Source organism: Nomia melanderi, chromosome 9 (assembly GCF_051020985.1).
Source record: "Nomia melanderi isolate GNS246 chromosome 9, iyNomMela1, whole genome shotgun sequence".
Classification (NCBI taxonomy): Eukaryota; Metazoa; Arthropoda; class Insecta; order Hymenoptera; family Halictidae; genus Nomia; species Nomia melanderi.
In genome coordinates, this window is record NC_135007.1 from 5,923,308 (window position 1) to 5,948,912 (window position 25,605).

General features: G+C 36.4%; 2 protein-coding genes and 2 long non-coding RNA genes across 13 annotated transcripts in view; 2 read left to right on the forward strand and 2 right to left on the reverse strand.

Moving 5' to 3' along the window:
* The window catches only part of Sesn (Sestrin), a 319,665-nt gene that overhangs the window by 199,851 nt on the left and 94,209 nt on the right, over positions 1-25,605 (reverse strand). For all 10 annotated transcript variants that reach the window (XM_031986594.2, XM_031986586.2, XM_031986590.2 and 7 more), the window contains one exon: positions 6,314-6,343. In XM_031986594.2, the coding sequence (XP_031842454.1) occupies positions 6,314-6,343 (30 nt within the window). The remainder of the gene's footprint in view (positions 1-6,313; positions 6,344-25,605) is intronic.
* LOC116431331 (uncharacterized) overlaps positions 11,628-25,605 on the reverse strand; it is a 29,469-nt gene continuing 15,491 nt past the window's right edge. The window contains exon 2 of the mRNA XM_031986598.2: positions 11,628-15,149. Within this exon, the coding sequence (XP_031842458.1) occupies positions 14,732-14,995 (264 nt within the window). The 5' untranslated portion in view covers positions 14,996-15,149 and the 3' untranslated portion in view covers positions 11,628-14,731. The remainder of the gene's footprint in view (positions 15,150-25,605) is intronic.
* Positions 16,627-19,661, forward strand: LOC143174852 (uncharacterized). The gene is made up of 3 exons (XR_012999308.1): positions 16,627-17,438; positions 18,471-19,218; positions 19,424-19,661. It is a non-coding gene; the product is annotated as an uncharacterized LOC143174852 (long non-coding RNA).
* On the forward strand, positions 22,556-24,208 carry LOC116431334 (uncharacterized). The gene is made up of 3 exons (XR_004235905.2): positions 22,556-22,951; positions 23,108-23,197; positions 23,327-24,208. It is a non-coding gene; the product is annotated as an uncharacterized LOC116431334 (long non-coding RNA).

Here is a 25,605-nt window from a genome sequence, read left to right on the forward strand (position 1 = left end):
CACAACTTTCTGATACGTATCAAACATTCCAAACAAGTACTTAAGCATTGAATTGCTTAACACATTCATTGTCGACTTATCTAACTGGGTGCGTATATGGTGCCAAAGCTTTTTTACTTAAATACTAAACCGCTGACTGTGAGTATTAGCATAGTAAATTAGTATAACAGATAAACCTGAGACTGATTAGTCTCGTTACCATTGAACACTGGGTTTCCTTGTCACTGTTGATAGGACCAGCCGATTACACTGATAATAAACGTGTTAATACGTTTGTTACCAGCGTCACACGACTGTGACGACCTCAATTTCGTATTCTCAACGGAAAAAGTAACGTGAATTTTGGGTGAATTTTTGTTGGAAGTCACATATGACGATATTTTGAAGTGCAACTGTCTTTGTTTTGTGTATACCTCAACAACTTTTGATAAAGAACACATTGTACTTAACAAAAATATCGCAATTATGAGGATTGAAATCAGTTGCTGATTGCAAACGCATTAAATAAAAAGTGTTTGCAACCGATCAGTTCAATCGGCACCACACCATCAGCACTAGTGTTGTAAGAGTTCTGAGCCTCGAGTTTTCAAAGCTGCAGACACGACTCCAAGTTTAAGACTTCAAACTCTCAGAACTAAAGCCTAAAGCTGTGAAAGCTAAAGTCTTTTACGATCGAATCTTTGAGTACATGGACTTGTTGAAAGCTTTTAAGACTCAGATCAAGCTTTCAAAGGTTCAAAGTTGAATTTAAAGACTAGTGAATATAGAACTCTATATAGAAGTAAGAAACCAGAAAGCTGTATAAAACTTTAAGTCTTCAAGACTTACTCTTTACCACTTGCCGTACTTTAACGAGCTTGATTCATGATAGAAATTTTGGACTAAATATAAATATCACGAGTCTGACTCCAGGTGACAACACGAGTGAGGTATCCGTCGCCATAATTATGGCCTGAATTCTTCCAGGTTAAATGGTATGGCAAAGGGTTAAAGTTGAGCCTTGAAACTTTGAAGACTCGAGCTGTATAGAACTCCAAGTCTTCAACATTCAGCCTTTAAGATTGAGCCTTGAAGCTTCGAAGACTCGAGCGTTTTACAACACTGAATCATCGCTCATGCCACCGATCTGTTCCATTAGCAATGAATCTGTTAAAACTCATAAGAAATACTGGTATCAAGCTCATCACTAGCAGTGACGAAACACGGCTCGGACCGCGAAAGAAACGAGAGACGTGCCGATCGAAAGAGACGGAGGGTTCGATGCCCGAGTTAAGTAGATAATGAGCAACGTCGTCACAGAATTGAAGGAAATTATTCCGCGAGTCGTATTGCATAACACGTTGCGGATTAGGTAAATGCACGCGACCGCGCCAATACGGGGAACGTGGAGCGTTCAAGAAAATTGAAGTCCGCGACGATTCGTTTATTCTTGCTTTTCAATTTGAAAGAATCAAATGTAAGAAGACGTTAATAATTAGATTATTATTAGAGAAATAACAATTAGAAATTTAAAAATGCAAAGTGCATAGAATTCACACGACACAAAGAAATATATGAAATATCCAATGTGCACTACTTTTAATATCTTCAAAGAAAAATTATTTTCTACTGCAACTCTGATTTTCTAATCATACTCTTCAAAATTTAAACTTACATGAAAACTCCCATAAGAAGGTGTGATAATAATTAGGTGTCTGAATGCAGCAAATTGCTAATACAAGAGTAATCTTACAAATGATTTGTCGATCGATAACTGTACCTGAAACCCGATGGAAGTTCATCAAATGAAACGTGTGCCCACTAGTTTGAGATATCCCCATAATCAAGCCAGAATTGAACAATGGGACCATGGGTCACGTTCGCGTCATGGAAATCCGATACAGGTTTTCCCGGGATAGGTGAACAACTCTCGAAATGTATAATTAGAAAAGTTCGCGGAACTGTCTGTCCGGAGACGTGACGGTGATCTCGTACGCGCCACGAAATTAACCTCGAGGGGCCACACGGACTTCCCTGGTATTCTAGCGACAAGGATTCCTGGAAATCGCGAGAGGGAACAGTGCAATTTATAAGATACGCGCGTATCGCGGCTTGCCGGCAACAAGTCACTCTGTGAAGTTCGCGTGCACGAAACACGGTTCGTTTGCATTGATAAAAAAAGGCTGCGAGAGTGCGTCGACGCGAACAATCGAGGGAGGAGACTACTAATTAGAAGGTTGTTTCGCGATCAATCTAGAAGTGAAGATTCGTATTTCTTAAATTATGTATCTCGGGTGTACGTGATGAGAGTTAAACCGCTTTGGGAAAACATGATTAGATTCTTTGGAATTTTCTACGGAGGGTACTTTATTCTGACAGAGAATTTTGAAATTAATCATAGAGTATTAAGACGTTAATTATGGCGTCGCGGTATGATGCACATATCTCAGATTCTCATCTCGCAGTGATTCGGAAAGCAACTTGTGGCAAAATTAAAATTTATTCCACTTTGATATGTAAAAACGTTTCCTCCTTTCTTGCAGTCTTAATGGTTACTTAGTAGGTGTAACAAAGTGATGATCTTGATAAATCTTTATTCATGAGAACTCGTGCCTAGAGAATACTTCTAAATGAGCATGCCCTTAAACATAATGAATTTAAAATAAGTATTTAATGAAGTAAATGTTTCTGAAGATACTTATGTTAACTCCCTGGCTACCGTTGGCGCCTAAAGGCGTTTTAAGCATTTGATTTCGGTGTACTGTTAGCGCCTGTAGGCACCGGTAAAATGTTATTGGCAATAATTGCAGCAAAACAAATAATTCAATTAAATTTTGTATTACTTAAAATTCAATACTTTCGTACGATAGTTAATACTTTTCTACGCGTACGAATAACTAGATATTTAGTCCAAAAATGTTTAAAGTACCTTATCATTCGATTCGCCAGTTCGCCAAATAATAAATCAATTACCACTGCTTTATTTACGACATGCTGGGAACAATGTAAAAATCATACACGCTATAATCTTGTTACAACACATATGAAATAATTCAATAGGAAAAGAATAAGAAAAAATTATCCTGGAATAATGTCATTTGTAATGTGTAAGCTGGTAGTACTGCCTCTAAACGTTCAAATAATACTAGTGACAAGGCTTTGAGTCTTGCTAATTTTATTTATAGGCTTCATTGAAGTAATAGTGTTTTTTGCGATACGGTCGGCTGACTGTACGGCTCGAGCGAGTAGCCCAGATACCAACGCCGGGCTGCGTGGCGACAATGAACATCAGTTCTATGTTATTAATACAAGACTCGACATCAGAAAGGCGGTACGAGACCAAACAAAACATTTCAATGAAACAATTTTATAGTTACAGAAACGTCATTAATCAATAAAATGTATTGAAACTTACTTTCACCATGTATCTCACACCATTACATAACTTTACACTGATTTTATGAGGTATATATTTTACTTTATAGTCCTTTTGCTGCCTACTTGTTTTCAATATTGCATTATGCTAACCGCTTTACAGATAAAAGAAAGATTTACTTGAACGTGTCACTTCTTTCTAAATAAAATAAAAAATGAGCCGATTAAATCCGATAGAATCGATAAAAATGATAGTACATCACCTTCCTCCTGAAACTTTGATAAAACTACACATTACAAGCTCAATAAACATAAAAAATGATTCAAATTTCAGGACAACGGTACACATAAATAAGAGACGATATATTTATCTCTCGATTCAAATATTCTTATCCAAAACATTAACAGAACAGAGACTAATTAATTCTCAATCGATTATACTCTCCCAACAGTAAATATCCTACTGTAACCGCTCTGTCATTCAAATCCAAAGATTGACACTAAACACACGGAATCCGTCCAATTCCAACATCACGTTAGAAATCAAAGAAACCGTAAATATTATTTATAAGCAATGTATATCGACGTTAATCGACCGATCCGTTTCCTCAGTCGGCTCTCTAATTTCAAGCATCCGTAGACAGTGCGCCATACATATATTTTTCCGGAAACGATCCAATAAAGTATTCAATCGGTGTCCGTAAATCTAACGATAATCTCGTCATTAACATCGGTAACGCGAACGACGATAAACCAGCCGTAAAAGGGTAACAATAACAGTCAGCCGAACAATAAAACCGCGGCGTTCCTCACGTGTCGCCAGCAGACCGAAGGAGCCGCGCGTAATTTCACGATCGATTATCTTAACGATCCGTTTCCGCGATCTGGCTCCACCCACGGGGCTCGATCCGCCGACCGGTCACTCTCGAACAATCGGCCAATTGTTGCGGAGCGCCGTGAAAATCGCGGGTTACGCAATTCAGTGAAAATAAATTCGAAGGCGTCGACGAAGCACTCGATAAATCGTGAATTGCACACGCGCCGCCGAAACACTGTCCCGCTGCGGCACAGGAAAATTAATTCCGCCCCATGTAATTGTTAATTCCTGAGGTAATATTGAAATAAACGTAATTTATACGACGCTAACGAGCGATTACGATAAATTAGAGGATGAACAGCTGCCGCGGCTATAGTTGACAAACGAGCCGGAGGCGGGGCAGGTGCGGACACAATTTTAACCGAAAAGGAAAAAATAGAAGCTTTCGGGAGGCACGCTTTCGCAACAACCGGTATTTGGAACGATTTCGAACAGTCGGCCAAGTTTATCGGTCGTAAAGTGAAAACTGGAGACTAGGAATTGGAGACTTTGTAACAACATTGGAACTTCGATAGAGGAAATGGCTACGGTCTTGATAATGGCGATGGAGGATGTTATTCTGATTCAATATGAAGATCTGGGTTTAGTTTACATTCTGTAATGTAATACGGTGTCATTTAAATGGTGATTTAACTATATGGTGAGGGTATGAATATAAATTGAAGAATAATCTGAAAACATGGAATAAAATTTGTTCACTTTGTGGCAGTTTGAGAAACCATCCAGTGACCATCGCTATAATTACAACTCTGAATATGAATGTTTATGAAACATCTAATTTAGAGAAGTTCGAAAGAATAATTTGTATACTTTAGTGGAGCCTTTATTAGGCACTGAATGAAGTATAAGAAATGAGACTTTTACATATATAAAATTTTAGAAAATGAACTACTTTGTGTTAATGCCAACTGCTTTAAAAATGAACTTGAATATGCAATTCATTCGATATTCACCTGCAAATTCCTGGCATATCGTTTAAAGTTTCAGTGAACACGGACCACTGCTTACAAAAGCAAAGAATCGGTCGAAGCCTTTAGCTGAAAGGTTATTATGCTCGTTTATAAATCATATAAACTATAATCATACTTCTATATAAACAGTATAGATGTACGTATACGCTGAACGCCTACACTGAATGTTCGTGTAAAGATCTCTCTTCCATGATATATGCTAAAACTACAATAATCCAAGGAACAAGTTCTGTGGCATGCACACGCACGACACTAGAACCTGGATAAGTTTTGAAACCGTTTACTCGCATAAACAACGTTCACGAGGCCCTCGGAACCTTCGTATTGGTTTCGCCTGCACCTTTTTCGCCGAGATTACATAACCTCCCTCCTTAGAGGAGCTTAATCTACCCACGGCACCTTAAACGAACGCCTCATCTGTGATTCCAGGCACGTAACACCGTGGATTCTGCTTAGAATTTCTAAGCTGCCGTGAAATTTTGTATCTACGCGCTTAACAACCGCGACACCATCTTCGGGTCGGAGCTACATCGATCATGGTCAAAAAAGAACCGAACTGGTAAGGCACTAAAAGTAATGAAAAATGTCCAAACGGTTCGCAATAGTTTTGTTAAATGAATTATATGGTAATAACAAGATTTTCATATGACGAGATTATATACACAAAAAATAGGATCAGAATCCAAAAATATAATTTTCGAGAAAATAGTTAAATATGTTGAATGAAGGAAGTAATAATAAAAACGAAGATGGCGTAGTGACATAAGTAATGAAAGTATTATATTTTGTAGAACTGTCTGAAGGAACATTTTACAAAATGTAAGGTTATATTTGTATGAATTTTCGATTTAAGTGGTTTTAATTATTAAATAAACCATTTACTACGAAGTTAAATCCTCAGTTAGTATTTTCAGTTACTAACATTAATTAATCGATAAATGTTAGTACATTAACCATTCATTATAAAAACCCATTAGACATTTAATTCCTTCACAAAAGTAACTGAGAACTATATGGACACGCTGTATGAAATAATGTCAGACAAATCACTTACCCGCGATGATCACGTAATTGTTCTAAGCATGAACGAGGATTCGTGGTTAGCACTCACCTTTTCATCGAGATTATTCAGGTCCGGCAGCTGTAACAGAAACATTTGACACATGGTCTTTTAAATGTAGCTTTAAAATATAACCATTTAAAAATGACTGCCATAATTCTGCTGATCATTACAGAAAGCAATAACCATAGCTGTGGTATTCATAAAAACAAAGTAACAAGTTGTAAAAGATACGATGCATGAATATAAGTACCAAGTAAAATTTCTAACATGTTGTAAAGCAACGTGAATAATGACCGCTATACTTAATGGCTGCCGTATAGGAAGCAATAAGCGAAGATTTGTGTTCCTTATTTTAAAATGAACTAACAAGTTGGGAGAAAAATGAAATACGAGTATAGGTACCTAGCAAGTCTGTTAAAATGGTGCACAGCAACCCCAGTCTTGACAGTGATAAATTAATAATTAATTCCACCATTAACAGACACACGTTGGTTTGCAAACACTCACTCGAACGGAACGCGGGCAATTACCCGATGCAACTCGCTTAAAACATGGTGACGCCATCTGCCGACCAATTTCAGATTCACGTATCAGCTAAAAGAACCCGGTAGCTAAAACGAAATCTACTTTACCAGGATCCGAGCCCGTCGGTCGACAGATGACGCCCACGATACATGAATTTTTTAATTCCTTGCAAATTGAAGGAAATTGAAGCCAATTTGTAGCAATCAACCCCCGGTGGCTAAATATATTCCTACCAGAGATCACGGATAGCTTGCTGGTAATAATTTCACACTCGATGCGTCAACCCGTCTAATTAACCTTCATTATTGTCGTACGTGCTCCGTAACGTGCGACACGGGACCGAAAAATCAGGGATTTCTTTTCGAAGCGAATCGAGACCTTGATGAAATTTTTTTTTAATATTATTGCACTCCAATTACTTTTTCTGCGTTGACATAAAAAGCATTTAATTCCGTTGGTAGTCTTTGCATACTAAATGTGTTATATTGTTAAATATTATCATTCAGATAAGAAGTTTCTAACAAAAAATAAAGGGAGTCAATTTTTATTGATGAGATCTTTAATATTCAAAATGAAGTAATTTCCTGTTTCTGGCGAGTACACACGTATTTCTGCTTTAATTGGGTTCAGTTACACTACTAGTACGTTTAATAATAAGTAAATTGTATAACAGTGATAGACAGAACAGCAGATTTTTATGAATTCTTATAAACCAGTTTGTATAGTCTGTGGTTAAATAGAAATTTATTTCATTCATTACCACTCTTACTGTCACGAGTAGCAATATAAAAACTATTCGAAACTTCAATAAAATCGTTTGTTTTATTGCGTTCCGTAAACCCGTGTACGCTATAATTGCATAAAATTCGCAGTCCGCTAATAAATTAGATACTTAAAGACTCTATTCTGACGAAGGTATTACGGCTAAACTGTTCGAACAGAGATCAAAAAAATTGCTACGCTCGATTTCTCCAATTAGACAGAAACATTTTCACCGGAATGAGAATCGAATAAACTGTTCAACGGGGAAATGCAAATTGCGGTGATCATATAAATATATTCTATATAAATACGATCACGCCGAAATGAATAACGCGAATTTGCTTCGATATTCATGGATCATCTCCACCCGATGGCACTGCCTGCGTCGCCAGCGACCCCTTCATTTTCCAGAATCGATTTAATAACACAACCTGTGTCGCAATTTCGAAATGAATTGCCGCAATTTAGCGAACTAACGGAACGGTTTCCCTGCTGACCATTGATCATTGGGATCTATTGGAAAAGTCGACTTAAATATCAGGATACATCACGCAGACATTGATCACTGATATCGTATTCTTTCGTGAGCGTTCAGGTTTCCGGCTCACCTCGAACCAGATTGTTAGCAGCCTCCGCCAACCGAACGAGTGATTCACTCCGATATAGAAATAATTACTGCTAAATAATAATACTGTAAACATGTATCGAAAAGTAATTTTATTTATTAGCCTGTCCCGATAGTCTCTTCCGTTTTATCGATACATAACGAATACGCGACGTTTCATGCATCACGTCACGTTACTGAATTATGCACAATCCATTTGTATCTATTAGCTTCTTTTATTTTTGCGGAAGGTTCATAATATCTTTTTTTTACAGTTTTGTCGGGCTCAATATTGTGAGCAGAGAATGTGAGAAAGTTATGGGACAGACAGCCTAGTACTTTCGCTTTTGAATTAGAGTGATAAACTTGAAACTGTTATTTCGAAATAAAAATTTCAAATGCTACTGTTTTGATAAAATTATTATACTTCGCTTTCTCATGTGCTTCTGAACGATTACAAACAAAAATAATTTTGTAAATACAACATTGTTTAATCTTTATGATCTGCAGGATTATAGGAAACGTATGTTAAATGAATAAAAATTAATATTTTTGTTACTATCTGATCTCTTTAACTACAAGCACACCTTACTGGGTTGAACGAGGGATTTTTCGTACATTACCACACGCGAAGTGTAACTTAAGACGAGCAAAGTTAATGCAACCAATATTTTTAGCGATTAATTTCAATATTCTATGGTTTATGCTAATACAGATATAATGATGCAATAAAATGGAAGAACTATTTGTTGATAGGTGAATATATAATAGAATCAATAGGCTTAACAGGTTAAAGGTTAATCTTCCTATTTTCCTACATGTCAGAAAAGTTATACTACATATTAAAAAAATTGTTAGAATGAACATTTAGTAGTTTTTAATACCCTGTAAAGTTCTACAATTTTTTTAAACCCATAGTGTTGGGGAAAGTGTATATTACGTAATAAGACATTTTTACCACCTTCATTGGACACTTTTATGGATCATAGAAAGTCATTAAATTTTTATTGTAATAACTTTTTCATAGGTGTCATAGTTTCTCAGGCATAAAAAGGAAACAACAAATAATAAAACTTGCCTAATATTTTCAACAAAATGTATTAAAAACTGTCAATATTCCTATTATCCAGAAACAAATGCTCGTTACACTTTCATTAAAATTACTAATACAAATTAAATTTGTTAAAAGAAAAATTGAAAGAAATGGAACAACCTAAACTACCATATGCATAATTTTCATGCAACAAAAAATTTAACATTTAACGTTTAATCATTCTTTAAAATCATCTAGTTTCTCTGTTTATTACTCCGATATTAAGTGAATACGAAACAAAATAAATTCACTTCTATCCACCTAAATAAAAAATTAACAAACAATCGCTACAATAAACGTTAACTCATATGCACATACTCATTTCATTAAAATATATCATTATTACAAGACTACTCGTTCCATGAAAATAAACATTTTAACAGCAAGAAACGTTTACAAGGATTGAATTTGCGGCGTAAATGCCAACCCCTTGCCCTACGACTTATTTCGTAACTATGATCAATACAACTGCTTCGTCGTTAATAATTTATTAAGAAACCAAAAAATATTAATGCTCATTCCACGTCTACGTTTACTCCAAAGGTTAACGATTAATAATAGAAAAGTAATATTTAATTTATACTTAAAAATAATAAATAACACTTAGATTTCTCAAATTCAGTTTAATATTAAAACCACCAAGCAGTTAAATTGACTTTTTGAAATTTCTCTATAGAAACTCCAGGAGTGCATCTATTGAGACTTTAATTCATTTACAATTCAGTTTGCGTATTGTTAAATCAATTTCTTGAATAATTTTTCAGAGAAACGTCTGTTATCTTTTTCATAATTGCAAAAAGAAGAAATCACGAATGGGTCATTTCGACCCGTCTGGTAGTTTTAGTGTTAAAATTTTCATCACGAATCTGACACGATATTGTAGGTCAAGGGGTTAATTTTCCACACGTTCCCCGCGTAGACGAAAAAAACGTCCCACATCCGCGTTTGCACCGACCAAATAATTTATCTTGCTAGAGAAGCAATTAATTCCGTAATATCTGTCCGGTGGCATCGTATTCGCCTCCGGTGCCCCCGTTGAACGTCAAGAAATCGCTACACTCGCGGATCGGGAAGAATACAATAAGCCGACTTACATCGAAGAGGCGTTCCGGCGAACACGTGGGAACGCGGCTTAAAATTGGAACACGACCGTTCGTACGCCTCCGAAAATACCTTTCGTTCTTCAGCCGTTTCCGGGAAACGCTGACTGGGAACGGTCAGCGGAATCCGTTCCGGTGTAATCAGGAATAAATCAGAGGAGAGGCTCGAGAGCGAGGGTGGTGCACCGGTGATGCATATTTATGCATGTCAACCGGTAACCGAGAAATTAAATTCGCACGTTTCACCGTGGTTTACGGTGCCGCGCACCTGTTATTCCGCGGTCTCGAACGTCAGAACCCGAAATTTACGCCCACAGCACTTTTTTCCATATCTACCTCCCTACGTCCTTGGTCATTCCATTGGTCCGCACCCTTCATTGCGGAAATACCTGTCACGATGCGTCGCGTGCCACGATTTTTCGTTCGCAACACACCGCACCTTGATTACAGCCGGCGAACAAAAGCACTGTTTTGTCATTTGATGGCTTTCCGAGCCATTGTTCGTGTTATTTATTAGGCTCTCTCGGAAGTTTCTTTCGCGACCTGGAACGCTTAGTCTGGGAAAAGGTTTGGGACGATGGCGTTATGAAACTTTTGGAGAGACGAAGGTACTAAATCAGAGTGGGTCACGTATGGTTCAATAATTTGGAGAAGGTTTTCTGTAATAGATCTGAGTAGTAAAAGCAGAATAAATTCTATGTAACTGAATAAAGTAATAATTGTGAGTGTTTTTGGAAAGTGATTGCCGGAAAGCTTTGAGTGATTTATGATATTTTTGACAGTGCGTTGTTTAAAGAAAAGGCAATTGGGCTTTGTACCGTTCAGTGTAATGTGAAGTATGTGAAAAATAGATGATGCAATTTTCTATTCAGCCTTATGATTTCTTTAGTGACTAGACTCGCAGAAGTTAATTATTTATAATTTCCTAAATGGAAAAGAAATCAAGTAACCTCTATACAAATATGGTATTTTTCTTTACTTTATGTGAACTAAACAATATTCATACCTATAGGATTTAATTTAGTGTTCATCACAAACACAACTCGATATTAAACGCTAGCAATTGAACTTTTATGTTTGTACATTGACTACCACAAATTATCTTGAGACATATAGAATATGAGAAAATTTAAAAAGTAATTATTATTATAAAATAAATATTAAAGAAACCGCCACAATTTTATAGGACTTCTAAGTACATTGTATTTTATCGTAAACACGTATCAAACTGAAAATCAGTTAATGGATAGAGGATCGCAGGGTTAAAGCACATGAACCTTTTCGTAACTTGTTCCGGGTTTTATTAGAAACATAAACAAATAGTACTTTACATCGAGTGATCAGGATAAAGGCTCGCACGTTAAATCAGATGTTCACGTCTCTACGTTCTCTGTAGGTACCAACTTTCACACACGTACACACAATCGTGTCACAATCCATACTGTCTCTCTCTGAGCCATAAATATTCCACGTACTGTGGTCACTTGCACAATGAAATAATACAACCTCACAATATCAATTAATAACACCATGAATTTTAATCGCATGCACTTCATTGCGCAAGAAACTTTACTGAAAACTCTCCACGGTATAATCTATCGATGGTCCTCGGAACGTTTCGATCGGCCGTGAACCGATTAATCTGCGTCGTTGAATGAATCGTGATTCACGAATAAGAAGATACTATACAGCTCTCACATTAGCTCCGTCGGCAATCAAGCTAAGAGTGCACAGGGGCAAGGGGATTTTTCCACTTACGATGGACTTTCACGATGAGCCGCCTCGACTTTCGATACATGATCATTATTAACACGCAGCAATAACAAAGGACAGAATTGGGACCGAAGGGGGTGAAGTAAGACGTAACGAAAGAAAATAAAATTCTCTATAGTTCTGTCTTATTCCGTCGCATTCAGTCACGATTCCGTCCTTTGTTATTGTTGCGCGTCAATAAGGACCATGCGTCGAAGGTCAACATAGTCCGAGCATCGTGAGTGGAAGAGTCCCTTTGCCTCTATGAACTTTTAGCTTTGCGGCCGATGGAACTAACGTGAGAGGCGAATAGTAAATATATACACACAACATTCATTTCGCACGACGATTTTCTTTTAACCGACTCTTTCAAGAGATTCAGATTGTCTTGTGTTTTTTTCAAACGTTTCTCCTTACAACGTTTATTTAATGCACCGCCTTCCCTCGCTTTTCGCAGACCACCACAACCCTGACTGGTCCCCGAAATCGAAACTTCTCCCGATTCCCCGATTCGCCATGTCCTATCGTGGATTCTCAGCCGGAGAAACTTTTTCATTTGCTCACTTTGCGCTAGGAACTTTTCAACTTGCTCCCTCCGAACCACGAAAACACTTAATTGATCGAGAGAATCGACTGCAACCGGCTAAACGGGATCCGTTTCGAAACATTCAAATGAAACGCCGTATCGTGGATTACATGTATCCGGTAGAATTGTGCGCGAGTCGAATGGTTTTTGTACGGAGTGTCTCAGAATACATGGAAGAAAACCATTCAGTCGAACCTTTCTTGTGTCACAGTGTTAGTAGCGGAAATTAACGTTTAACAGGCAACTTTCTGAGATTTTTTCTTTTATTCTCTTTTTGTAGATGGACACTGAATAGTTTAGTATATTAGAGGAAAGTAGTAAACATTCTTTTTGAAAATGTTACCTACTGATGATAATTAGTGACGAATTTGGCAAAGTTTCGAATATTTTATTGTTCTTGTTTGTTTGCTATTTTTACGTGAGAGAATTATTGGTTTTACAAGGCAACGTATCGACGTCGCATTCAAATTTTATGAACCTACGCGCGGAAGTCTTTTTTTACGAAGATATTTAATTTTCTACTTTTTTTATTGGTTATCGAAGAAGCGAAACGTCAAATTTTGGAAATCACTGCAGATAGAAGAACGTTGTAACTGAAAAATTGTGTTTTTATTAATAACAAATCCAGCGACGTGAGCATATACAAAAAAACTTAATTTATTTAAATAACATAGAAAAACAACAACAGTTTCTTCATTTTTCTTGTTAAATCTTCAAATTTGGAAACGGTTAATCCATTTTTCTGAACATGAATACGTAACAAAGTATATTCAAACATAAAATACGGATAAACTTGAATGTTCATATTTACATACATTTTTCAATAATCTTCATATATTTCGCGTACAGATACAGCACCGTCGAATATTTCTTTACTGTATCTCTGCAATATCAAAAGATCACAAGGTCAAACGAATTTATAAACAAATAAACAAGTTACACAACCCACTACGGGATATATTTACGTCTGTATTTAATCTGAACGCGATCAAGTCAATCAATTTCCCTGAATATAGGTCAGCAGCTGGCGCAATCGAAACCCAACTGTAGCTAAAAAACAAGACACACCGAACATACGTTTATAAATAAACTTTTTTATTTCAGCGGCTCGAGTCCACCTTCGTTTTACTTCGAATATACAACGAGACGCCCGGTGAGTGCAAAAAATCGCTATTAAAAGAAACTAAATCGAATTTTAATTTCCGCTCGTGCTAATTTAAGTCCACGGGAAAAAAGAGAATAACATTTGCCTGAATTTGCAATCGATTTCTCGATCCTCTGCTTCGAAACGAACCACACACGCGCGTGCACGAGCTAGCCGGGGAAATATTCACAATGGAACGACGCGTGCAAAGTAAGCAGTCTGCAAGTTGAAAGGTTTTCGCGAGTACCTCGAGTACCGCTCTCCCGTTTGGCACAGGGTCTCCTCCGTTTCAGAGGCCGGAGGATTTGTCGATACCATCAAACGAGTAAGGAGGTTTAATGCACGCTCGAATATATGTGCCGGCGTCCCTTTGATGTTCCATCCGTTCCGCCTATCCGCGCGGAACGTCCACCGCGAGTATTTCTCTCTCGTCTCCACGGAAAAATCTACTTAGACCACGGAAACTCGTCTACCCATCTTCCCTCTCCTTTTCATGCAGCCTTTCTTCGAATCGTCTATCGGCCAGGAATTCCATAGTACACCAATACTTGGATCATCAAATATACAAAGTCGGTCGTAACTCTTTTCGATAAGAGCAAGTCCTCCGTCACATCCCATCCCCGAACGGTTCGCTGGAGGACACCCGGTCGATCGAAGCGTCGATTAATCTACAATTTTAGGAACTGTATCTCCGTTCACCAGCTAGACTCTCGGATCCCTTGATCTTCGAGAATCTTTAGCTTCCAGCTTTCGATCTTCATCTGATCTTCGAGCGTCCCGCACACGATACGTGTAGCGCAGTGTCCAGGAGCTGTTCGAGGATTCCTCGGAATAATCCGCTGAGTCGGAGGTGCGCGATCGCCCAACGTCCCCCCAAAGACTAATGAGCTTGTCGAACATCTAGCCACCGATCAGCAACCATGGCAAGATCACGGTGACACATAAGGCGGCCAGGCAACTAGCACACATCGCTAGAGGACTGGCAGCTGCCTCCGGTTCTGTTTCGACCATGTAATCTTCATCACGCTCGAATTCGCGGACCTCCACGTCGCAGCGGAAGCAGACGCGGGTCGCCTTCGGGTGGGAGCTGTCCCGGCGCATCAGCAGCGCCGAGCCCTTTCGCTCGATCTTCCAGCCGGGCTCTTGCAGCAGCATTCGAGTCATTTTTCTTGGCTACCGTGGTCCTAGCCGATCGATCTTTCCGCTGCTACCGGGTGTAGTCTCTCATCAAGAGAACGATCTTCGGTGTCCTCCGATTGCGTCGTCTACGAATCGACTGCTACGTGATTTCACTGGCGATGGCGAATGGCTTCGCTACCTGAAAGAGAAGACAGAGTATGAATAGGGAACGATTCGTGCGGCCAGCGCGCCGATACCCATGGATGGATTAATGGGTGACTGGGAAATCTTCAGCGTTGAGAGCGAGCGATCTAGGTTTCGAGAATGATGCGTGTTATCTAATCTACACTTATCCCCCGCGTATCACGCGATACGTGCTCCTTATCGGTGGCTGGATATCGGTTTGGAAATCCGGTGGTTTTTTATCGATGGAGACGCTTTTGAGACGGTGAGTCTGTAGATGACCTCGTGGTGAGGTTGAATATTTGGTTAGACGATGATAGTGGAAGCCTGATTAGTGAACAGGAAGATAATGAATTTTACAGTTACTGAGGGGGGGGGGGGGAGATTATTGTGTCTCGTAGAATTAACTAGAAACCTTCAGATTGATAAACTTAAATGTATACACCCAGCAAAATTGGTGTACAGCGAGCGATGCCAATGACGCTCATGTGCCGATTAGCGATCAGCTGCATATTTCATTTCATTAAAACTCATGGACAAAATGATATATTTGCTAAATATATAAATTTTGCTAATTATATATTTCTCGAAAAAACGGTACTCAATTCTTTTTTTATTTGTGTGCCATTTGGTAACTCGTTTTCCTAAAGTTTGTCCCCGATAGCAGGAAGAGATTGGTGCAGTTAATACAATTGATATTATTTTAAAATGATATGTTGCAAATGGAAATGAATAGACCAAATATGATATTGTATGTAATAATAGGATGCATGTTTTAACATCAAATTTAATATGTCAGTGTAAATAAACGTCAGAAATAAGGAAAGGAATAAGCGTTTTACTGTAGAAAATCCATCTTGAAAACCATTAAGCTAAAGCATTAAAATACAAAACAACTAATTTTCTCGTCAAAATTCGCATCACGTTCGAAAACTGTGTCAATTAGTGAACCACGAAGTCGCAATAATTACATCTCAATAGTGTATACTTCATGCGAATGGTTTGAAATGATAGAAAAATGATATCTGCTTTTAAACGATTAATGAGACGTTTTATGCACGCACGAGCAGTTGCACTCAATGCATCATTTAAAAATATTAATGTAGTACAAATTAAATTTAAATACGTAATCCTGTGTTTCAGTGTTACATTAAATTGAACAAATATCTGCAAGGAATTTATATAAAATTATCCAAGCAAAACAATGAAGAAACATGTTAAAGTCCTCTAACAAATATACAGAAAATTTAGGTACTAAAATAGGAAAAAGTTCTATTATCTTTTATAATTTATGGAGTACGTAATGGAGTACATAAATTTGTTATATTTGCAATATACTTTTAAAAACCGAGACAACTTTAAATTTTCTAAATAGAATGTGTACTTTCTTGTAGTCATACAATATAATGAATCAAAAAAAGAATATTCTGCATCATTGAATTCATTAATATTTCTATTGATAAGACACGTAAAATGTAACTTGCATGCTCAAAGAATGCGCTCGGTCATTGCATTCGTAATAAAGAATAATGAAACTTTATCTTGCTTCATTTTTTCGAATAGTCAAGCATACAAACACGAGAAACACTGGCTGGCAACTATATGAACCCATAATCCTACGATCATAGATTTTCATTGCAGGCGCTCGAAATTGCGTTGCCGCAGATCGCCATTGAGAAGAACAATGTTTCGCGTGCGGCGCGGCGTGGTCAATATTTACGATGACACAAGGATCACGTTTGAAAACAGAGCGAGAAGGAGCGGCGGGGAAACACGAATCCCGGTTTCGAGGGAACGTTTTCATTTGCATGAGAGTCAACAGTAAACCGGGGAACCATTTGAAAAAACGACGTAACACACGGTTGGCAAGCAAGGCGAACGGAAAAAGGCGTACAGAGGATTATGCGCTCGAACAAAGTAAACCGTATCAGATCCGATGCACTTTGCTCCTCTGATACGTCAACGTACAGAGGCTATATAGGAAACAAACGGCCCGGACTCATATCTCCGCCGATTAATATCCGGAGCAGCCCGTGCTCTCCTCGGTTCTTTGTTTGAAAACGGACAGAGCTAACCCAATTTCTAGGTTATTGCGTAATGATTTGATTCAGAGCGAGCCATAAGAAGAACTGAAATGTGGCTTAGAAGCTTAAATGCTGGTAGCAGTCACGCATCAACTTCCACGTTTTCATGGTTAACGTTTTGATGTTTTCAAAGATAACGTTGCGAGAAGAAACATAGTAACAAAGGAAAAGTTATCGAATGCGGAAATTCAAAAAATCATGAAACTTTATGTGTAGGCAGAGTAAGTCAAGCCTAATACATTGCTATTTTTTTTGTGATTAATTTCACTCTAAAAGGGTGAAATCATCCCTTAAAGACGAAAAGTGTACTTGAAGTTTATGCTATAGAAAACACGGAGAAGAAAGATATCTTGAGTTTTAAAAGAGTATTCTTATGTTTTCTTATTATCCAAAGAAACTTTCTGTTTTATTTAGTATCTTAAAGAAAAGAAAATTCTATGAAACATTGATACTCCTTCTGTGATCATTATATATAATATCATTCTTATTCATATAAACCTTTTTAATATGTCCAATTTATAATACAGGGACAACCTTCTTAATCATAAGAACGCCAGAATTTCTTACTTCTAATGAAAAACGTGATTATGACCACATAACCTAACATACCATAAACTATTTTAAAAACCTGTCTTTCTTCTTAAAACCGGCTACCTTAAACATTACTTTCTACCAAAGAAAAAGAATACACAAAATCAACTAACAGGTCAAGTTCTCAATTGAGAGAGCTTTCTTTAAAACGTCGACCACCACGAGAATTTAGAGCGTTTTTTTAACATTATTTATCGTATTATAACAAAGGCAAATTGTATTAGAATCAACCGTTAATGATTTGGTATTATAGTTCTTAAGCTATACTATTATTTAGTTACTCACGTTACAAAACATTTTAATGCGACATCAGTCTTCTCCTTGTAATTTTTTTCAAGTAATTTGTACACTCCGGTTAAAGGTGACCGTGGCGGTCAGTGTTAACCCTTTGCACTCGTACATCATGCTGGAGGTGACAATACAAATTTGTTACACTTTATTTGTGGTACTTTAAAAAGAAATTACTTTCATTCATTTCCCTAATAATAAATACAAGTCTGCACCCAACAACATTGAAAATAATTCGAGCGCAAAGGGTTAATTGTATGCTTCCAAATAAATGTAGACATAGAACAAGTATAGAATTTTCCTCTGCTCATAATGAACTATGAAACATATATCATATGTTATCAAACATAATGAGATAACATATATCTGTTTAGCGCAATTGGGAAAGAAATCAGAGGACAAAGAGTTAACCATCCTCAATCCGTTCAAAATTCGCGGGTCCCGAGCACGGTTATCGAGCAATTCGATCCGAACTTGCAAGAAGAAACGCAAAAACGGGGACGTTCCAGTTTTTGCTGGTTTTAATGCGGCCATTACGCGGAGCGAAACTACGAAACTGCGGTGCTCGGAACTGGAAATTTAGTTAGCAGGTGCTCCGGTTTTATGAGCATTTAATACGCAGGATACTGATGCCGACGGCGCTTCATCAACTTGCTCTCGTGCGGCCGCGCGCACACGGAGGAATGGGAATTAATCGAAGCAACTTCAGCTATTCCACCGCAGCATCCGGGCTGCCCCGGAAACCGGGCCGGAACTCGACGGAACTTCGTCCGCGATCGAGCAATTCCGTGCACGTGATGCCGCACGATTACAACGCAAACACCGACACCGCCGCGGGAAAACTGTTAATCCAGCCGGGAAGGAGGCCGATAGATCGATAACGCCGGGGCTTATCAATTTTCATCCCCGGCCGGGTGAATTTCCAACGCAACAACTACTTCCGTGTTGTAATTTCGTTGGTTTTGTGCGATAGCGACCGGCAAACTCCGCTGATGGGCTCCGGTAATCCATTTAGCCAAGAAACGCTCCGGAGAAAACTTCCTCGCAACCGGAAAACCGAAGTCTTTGATCCCCGGAACCCTGATTTTACGCGAGCCGCTGGTTCTGTGCACCATTTTTCCAGTAAGTCGCAGGATAATGTCTGAAAGTACACTGGCCGTTCCGAAGTTTGAGTTCACTTATTTTGATGAGAAACTTGGATGTTCTAATCCCTTGCGGATCGAGGTGTTCTGAGTTTTTCACTTTGGAACTCGTATTAATGTTACGTTATTTAATTGTAATTAAATGTTTTATGTGATATTTTAATCCTTTGTTTCAAATATTTGAGGACATCTTAAATTGTGTTTGGTATGATGTGATTATGGTATACTTAGCCCTCGATTTGCTGCGGTTGAAGAAGAGAGGAAGAACTTCACATTAACACGGTCAGGTCAGACAAATGCAAAAATTATATTAATTCTTTGTTTGTTTTGTAAGTTACATGTGCAATCTTGGTAGATTAATGAATTTTTATTTAAAAATACGTATATAATGATTTATTTTACAAAAAATAAATAATACTGTTTCATATGGATTTGCTGAAGTTATTACATGTGCATTTTTTTTCAATGAGAATTGTACACTCGAATTGCACGAATTCAATTTACACGGCACTTTCGGGGAACCAATCTACCGTGTTAATCGACGGTTAGGTGTATTATGAATAATTCTTAGATAAACCGATCGTAACGGTCGTGAAGAGTTAACAAGAAAAATGCAAGTGGTGAATGGTTAAAATATTGTAGAATATTTCAAGTTAATAGATGTGGGTATGGTAAAATGAATATATTGCCATAATTAATTTACGTTTATTTAAATGAAATAACTTCTCTCTTTCTTAATGAAAATTTTATCGTGAAAAAGTAATTAGTTAACAAGGATATAAAGTATTACTGCTATTACATCCAAAGCTTCAGATAAGGAAAGAAATAACATAACATTACTGTTCGCTGGAATAAATGACAAACGAGATAAAGCAATAGAAAAACATGTAATAAAGCAATCCAAGATAAAAAATATTAAACTCTTTTTTACCTTTTACTTCATTTCCTTTCGTAAATGTAAATACTAATCTCCATAAAGATCACGGAAATACAATGAAAGATTATAATCTTGATTCTGTTCATCAAAACGAAGACACCAACTTATTTTGTGATATAAAACTTGATTTTAAAATGTGAGAAGTTTGATTTAATTCAATTGAGTATACTTTGCGTTTATACAAAATTATAAAAAGAAAATGATTTACAAAGTGCGTCTTGGAATGATTATTGCAATCGTGGCAATGCTAATGTAAGTGTAGGTACCAAAAATAAATATATAAAGTATATAAAATCAAATATTTTTACATACAACCCCATTTTCATGTCAATATCAGGTTGTAAATTAAGACTTTACATTTATGACTCTGGAAAAATCAACGAGGTACCCTCGAAGAGGATTTTATTGTGCGGTTATTTGCTTTTCGCTCGCACTGTTCGTAAATATGATTTTGCTGAAATTTTATATTTTACATAACAGAAATTCATTTGAATACCTTACCATTCCATTAGAAAAGGAAATTTTACGATTACTGCGGTTATTCGTATACGTGAAGTATGTATAATATTCTAATGTGTTTGACGTAAGGCTGCGTCATGTTGATTTAAAAAATTTCGTTACGTAAGTCCCGATGGTAATGCATGCTTTAAATTAAAAGAAAAACTTATACAAGAGTTTTCAGGAAATGTTAGCATTCTACGGTATATTTTTCAAACAAATTTTTTGATTTCAATATAGATGACCTGCATAGAAGAAAATTAATTTAATACCATCTATTTTCTTAATGTTTATCAAGTTGGACAATAAGTGTAACTCTAACATGAAGCAACTTCATATTATTGTCAATAAATTCATATCTCTTCTAGAAATATTAATCCATCAGATTTTTCAAAAATATAAATTAATCAACAGTTTAACGTTTCTGGCAACAGAGGAAAACATATAAATGACATTTTAGTATTTAGTTAATTACTCCTTTTATTATTATTAATTGTATGCCAGAAAAAATATTCCTGTAGATGGCACTAGTAAACACAATGATTTTTAATCTAATAGTTCAAACGATTAAATTGCAACTGCAATATATAAGAGAATGTTAAAAAATTCGAATTGAGAGAACAAAGAAGCCTGAGAACAGAGAACTTGTTATGGGCCAATTCGATCGATTTTCGGCAGATGATGAATCCTTCATTGAGAGTAATATCCCGTGCAGCGAAATCTTCGAGGTTGCGCGAATCGCCAGTTCCACGAAGCGAAACGAGCCATCACTAATAAGCTGTGAAAACTGGTCAAGAATCATTAAGTTCGGAAACGGAAAACTTTCATCGCGACGACCTTCCTTCGGCACGCTATTCGCCGAGTTTTGCCCCAGTTTCGCCTCTTTGACGACTATTAGTACCGGTTAGATGGAGTTTAAGGCAACGTCAAGTCGGAAACTGGTCAAAGGGGTACGTTTCTTTTCAGGAACTCGAAAGATGCATTAGGAGAAACGGATGACGAGATACTCGTCGCAAATACACTGGCAGTATAGGCCTATGGCGTCAAGTTTCAAGCTGCATTTTCCAATTTTAGTATATCTTTAGTATATTAAAACAAATTCACATATTAAATTAGAAAAGTAAGAAAAAAGGATTGATAAAGTATTTTCAAATGACGCAATATTCAGAAAATCAATTGATTCCACTTATTACTTTATAAAGTTTTGATCTACTTAATAAAATATTGTAACACTAACGATGACAGCTGTCAAAACAAATGACAGTGACAAAAGTGTAGACTAAATCCATTTCTTTTAAAACTGTTTTCTTCGAAGAAACACTGTCTAATCTTTAAGTTAATATTCCCTTTGAAACGTACTGTGAAATATTAATAAACTATGCACTAACATCGACCACGTACAACTCCTTTGTGACTGGGTATTTGCATAAAATACGTTCAATAATTAAAAACACATAAATTTTGAAACCATTTAACATCATTAATAACGTTTATTCTAATTGTAGAAATTCAAGAAAAATGTTATTAGACTTTTAGTCTAATCCTTTGCGCTGCTATATTGAGTGTGACTCGACATCAGTTGTATTCACAGGTGTGTTTCTCAGTCAAGATATTTTCGAAATACAATATATTAGTATGTTATTTTCAATATTATTAGTAAAAAGAATTGTTTGCTCTCTGCAAACCAGCTATTTTTCAAAATGCATTACAAATAAAATATTTTTAATAATGCAGAGCTATCATGAAAAAACTGCAAAAGGAATCCAGCCATTTATACTTAAAAGTACAATAACATTTGAAGTTCATTATGCCACGTGTAAGGATCTAAGTAAAACAAGAGAATATATAGAGAATATAGTAACTTCACAGAATGGCTTTTCACGTCAAGCAACATAATAATAGTCCAACTCGAGTATAATGACAGTACAGGTTCAACGTGTAATAGTAGAGATACCAGTGAACTTTACTCGACAAATCGATTACGACCAACTTATAAATTCTTATTGCCCACACGTGCACGATGTGGCAAAACAGAAGGAAAGAGTTTAGTTACGCATTCATAGTCTTCCGTGAACCACGCGAACGAAGTTACTTACGATTATCGTCGAATGGAAAACCTATTTTATCAGAATGAAAAGCGGTGACCGCCAAGCGAGATCCGCAGCAAATAAATCAAGGATACGTATGATGTAATTCGAAGCCGAGGAATTCTTTGAGCATGATGTAGATTTATGGAAATGGAATACCGTCAACCTAATTAAAGTGTCCTTAGAGATATGTACATAAGGCAGTTTGTATTCTTTTAGAAAAATATTGTAGTTAGCAATTGTTTGTAAATAGATAGATCTAAGTTCCTTCTATTATTTTTCATTAAACATAATGTTTAATATTTGCAATTCGTAGTGAAGGTATAAAATATATTAACCTCTTATAGATCTATGGGCCAGAATAAGAACATTCCTTAAAAAATGTAATGTGATGAAACAATATATACCATAAAGAGAGCATCGAAAAAGAATATTTGGTAAGACCAATATTCAATTGTGTTAATGCTAAATAAACCTTATAATTTTATTATTTTATGTTGTCCAAAGTATAATCTTTTGAGAGTAGGTAATGAAAAGGATAATTTCATTTTTATTGCACATTACAGAGTAGAGTGGCAATAGCAGACAGTAAAACCGTAAAAAATAGTAAAATGATGATAATGCGAATATAAATTCGTTAGGTATAAAAGGACGAAAATAGCAAAGTTATTAGTAAGGAATTGAAAAATGAAGTACACGTGAAATAAATGTTAAGCGCACGTAACAGGCAAGGTTCGCCAAGTAACACTGCCGTTAAAGTTAATAAGATTCTGTTCATTAGTGCTAATAAGATCTATTTCAGTCAATCGATAAAAACACAGATTCGCAAGAAACATACGACATGAGGAATCATAAATTAATCGTGCTGCGTCATGTTTGCGCACAAAGTACGAAATATTCAAGTATCGTTGCCTTTCATTTCAATGAGAATAACAATTTCATTGATTTTAATTATTTGATAGATAAGAGAAAATATTTCACGAAAATACTCAGAATGAAAATATGGAGTTGCTGAAACAAAAGACAAAAGAATGTATAGTACACGGCAAGAAAGAAAAATTATATGAATAGAAAAAAATAGACAGGAGTACAAAAGTACAGAACAAAAATTGTATATTATTCTCTTTTTTAAAAGCAGTGTATAAGAAGAAAGAAGAGGGAAAACATTAAAGAATATGAAGAAAACAAAAAGAATAGGGGAAGTTTTAGAAAAGTTTTTACAAGACAATAGGGTAAATATACTTTGCAAGGTGTATTTCAGGCATGCATGAATGAATAGAGAGTTGATATGCATGCGTGAAAAGTAAATCCATTCTGTAGCCAGGAGACAAAAATCAGCGAATAAATAACAATAACAATGTATTGTACTTTTTTAAACTAAAATTTACAGCGTGACAAATAAAAATAAGGGAATAAGTAACAATAAAGACATATCAGACATTTTTAACCCCTCGTATTAAATTAATAATGAACATTTCGTACAAATGTAAATGTTATTATGTTTCTTACAGTTGAAATTAAATGGTACCTTTCTATTACCAATTCATAACACGTTAATTATCATGGTGGTCACTAATTACCAGAGTTTTCGAATTGTTCGAAAATGCTTAGGATAAGAATAAAAACGTTAATGTAAAATAAAACTGTTTAGTAGTATAAATAAGTAGATAATATTGTAACACAACACAAGGAATGTATATTTTTCCTGTATAAAAATAAATAATATTATCAAATATGGGACAAAGACAGAATTCTTTTTTTCCAGAAAATTATCAACGGTAAATTAATTCCAGCCAGTGCTGCTGTCACAAAAATCACAGAGAAAAGGGTAAACCAAAACGTGCAAGGTATCATTTAGTAAGATTGAAATATAGTGTTATACACATTAACATTAGATTTACGAACGTTTATTGTACAGTTTTATTCTATTGTTCCTAGAATAATTGATGTTCGTTCGATTAGATCTTGGCAATTAGAAATTGAAAGATAGACTATTAGAAAGATAGAATACATATTCGTGTAATTGCAACGATCAAAACTGACGTAAACGTTTACCAAGTACTGTTTATAAAATTCAATACGCGTCAAATTAACGCGTTCCATAAATCTAGCATTCAAATTTGCTAGACATCTCAAAATGACCCATTCCAGGAATTTTATTTTACGATCATCAAAATGGTAAATATACTTTTGTGGGAAATTTCAAAATAAATTCCAAAACAAATCCCACAAGAAGCGCTTCAAATGTCAAGAAATCTACTGTTCTAATTTTGATAAGCAATTATAAATAACTCATTCTTATTGTTCGATGGTTCTAGTGCTAGGCTTAACACTAAAACTACTGAGCAGTTAAACTGAGCTTTTGAAATTTCTCTATAGAAACTCCAAGAGTGCATCTGTTCAGACTTTAATTGATTTACATTTCCGTTTCCTTGGTAATAAATCAATTTCTTTAATAATTTCTTACAGCAACATGTGTTATCTTTTTAATAATTGCAAGAAAAGACATTAGAAATGGAAAGACATCAGGTTATATTGACCCGTCTGATAGTTTTACCGTTAAACAGAAATTTCCCTCTGTATTGTTTCAGGTAAATCAATATCCTCGGAAATTCCAGCCCCATAAAAGTCGCCGCGTTAGGAAAACCCTCGGGACTATATACGCGACCGACATTATCACGTTCTCAGTGGAATCGAGGAGAAACAAAAGTAGAAGGGATGGTGGGAGAAAAGAAAAGCTTCGGGATAAACCATTAGACGCGTACAGCGCGTTCGCTGTCGGGCAGGGAACAGAGGAAACGGAATTGTTAGGAGCATTTCCGCGATGCTTTATCTCGGTTCGCTT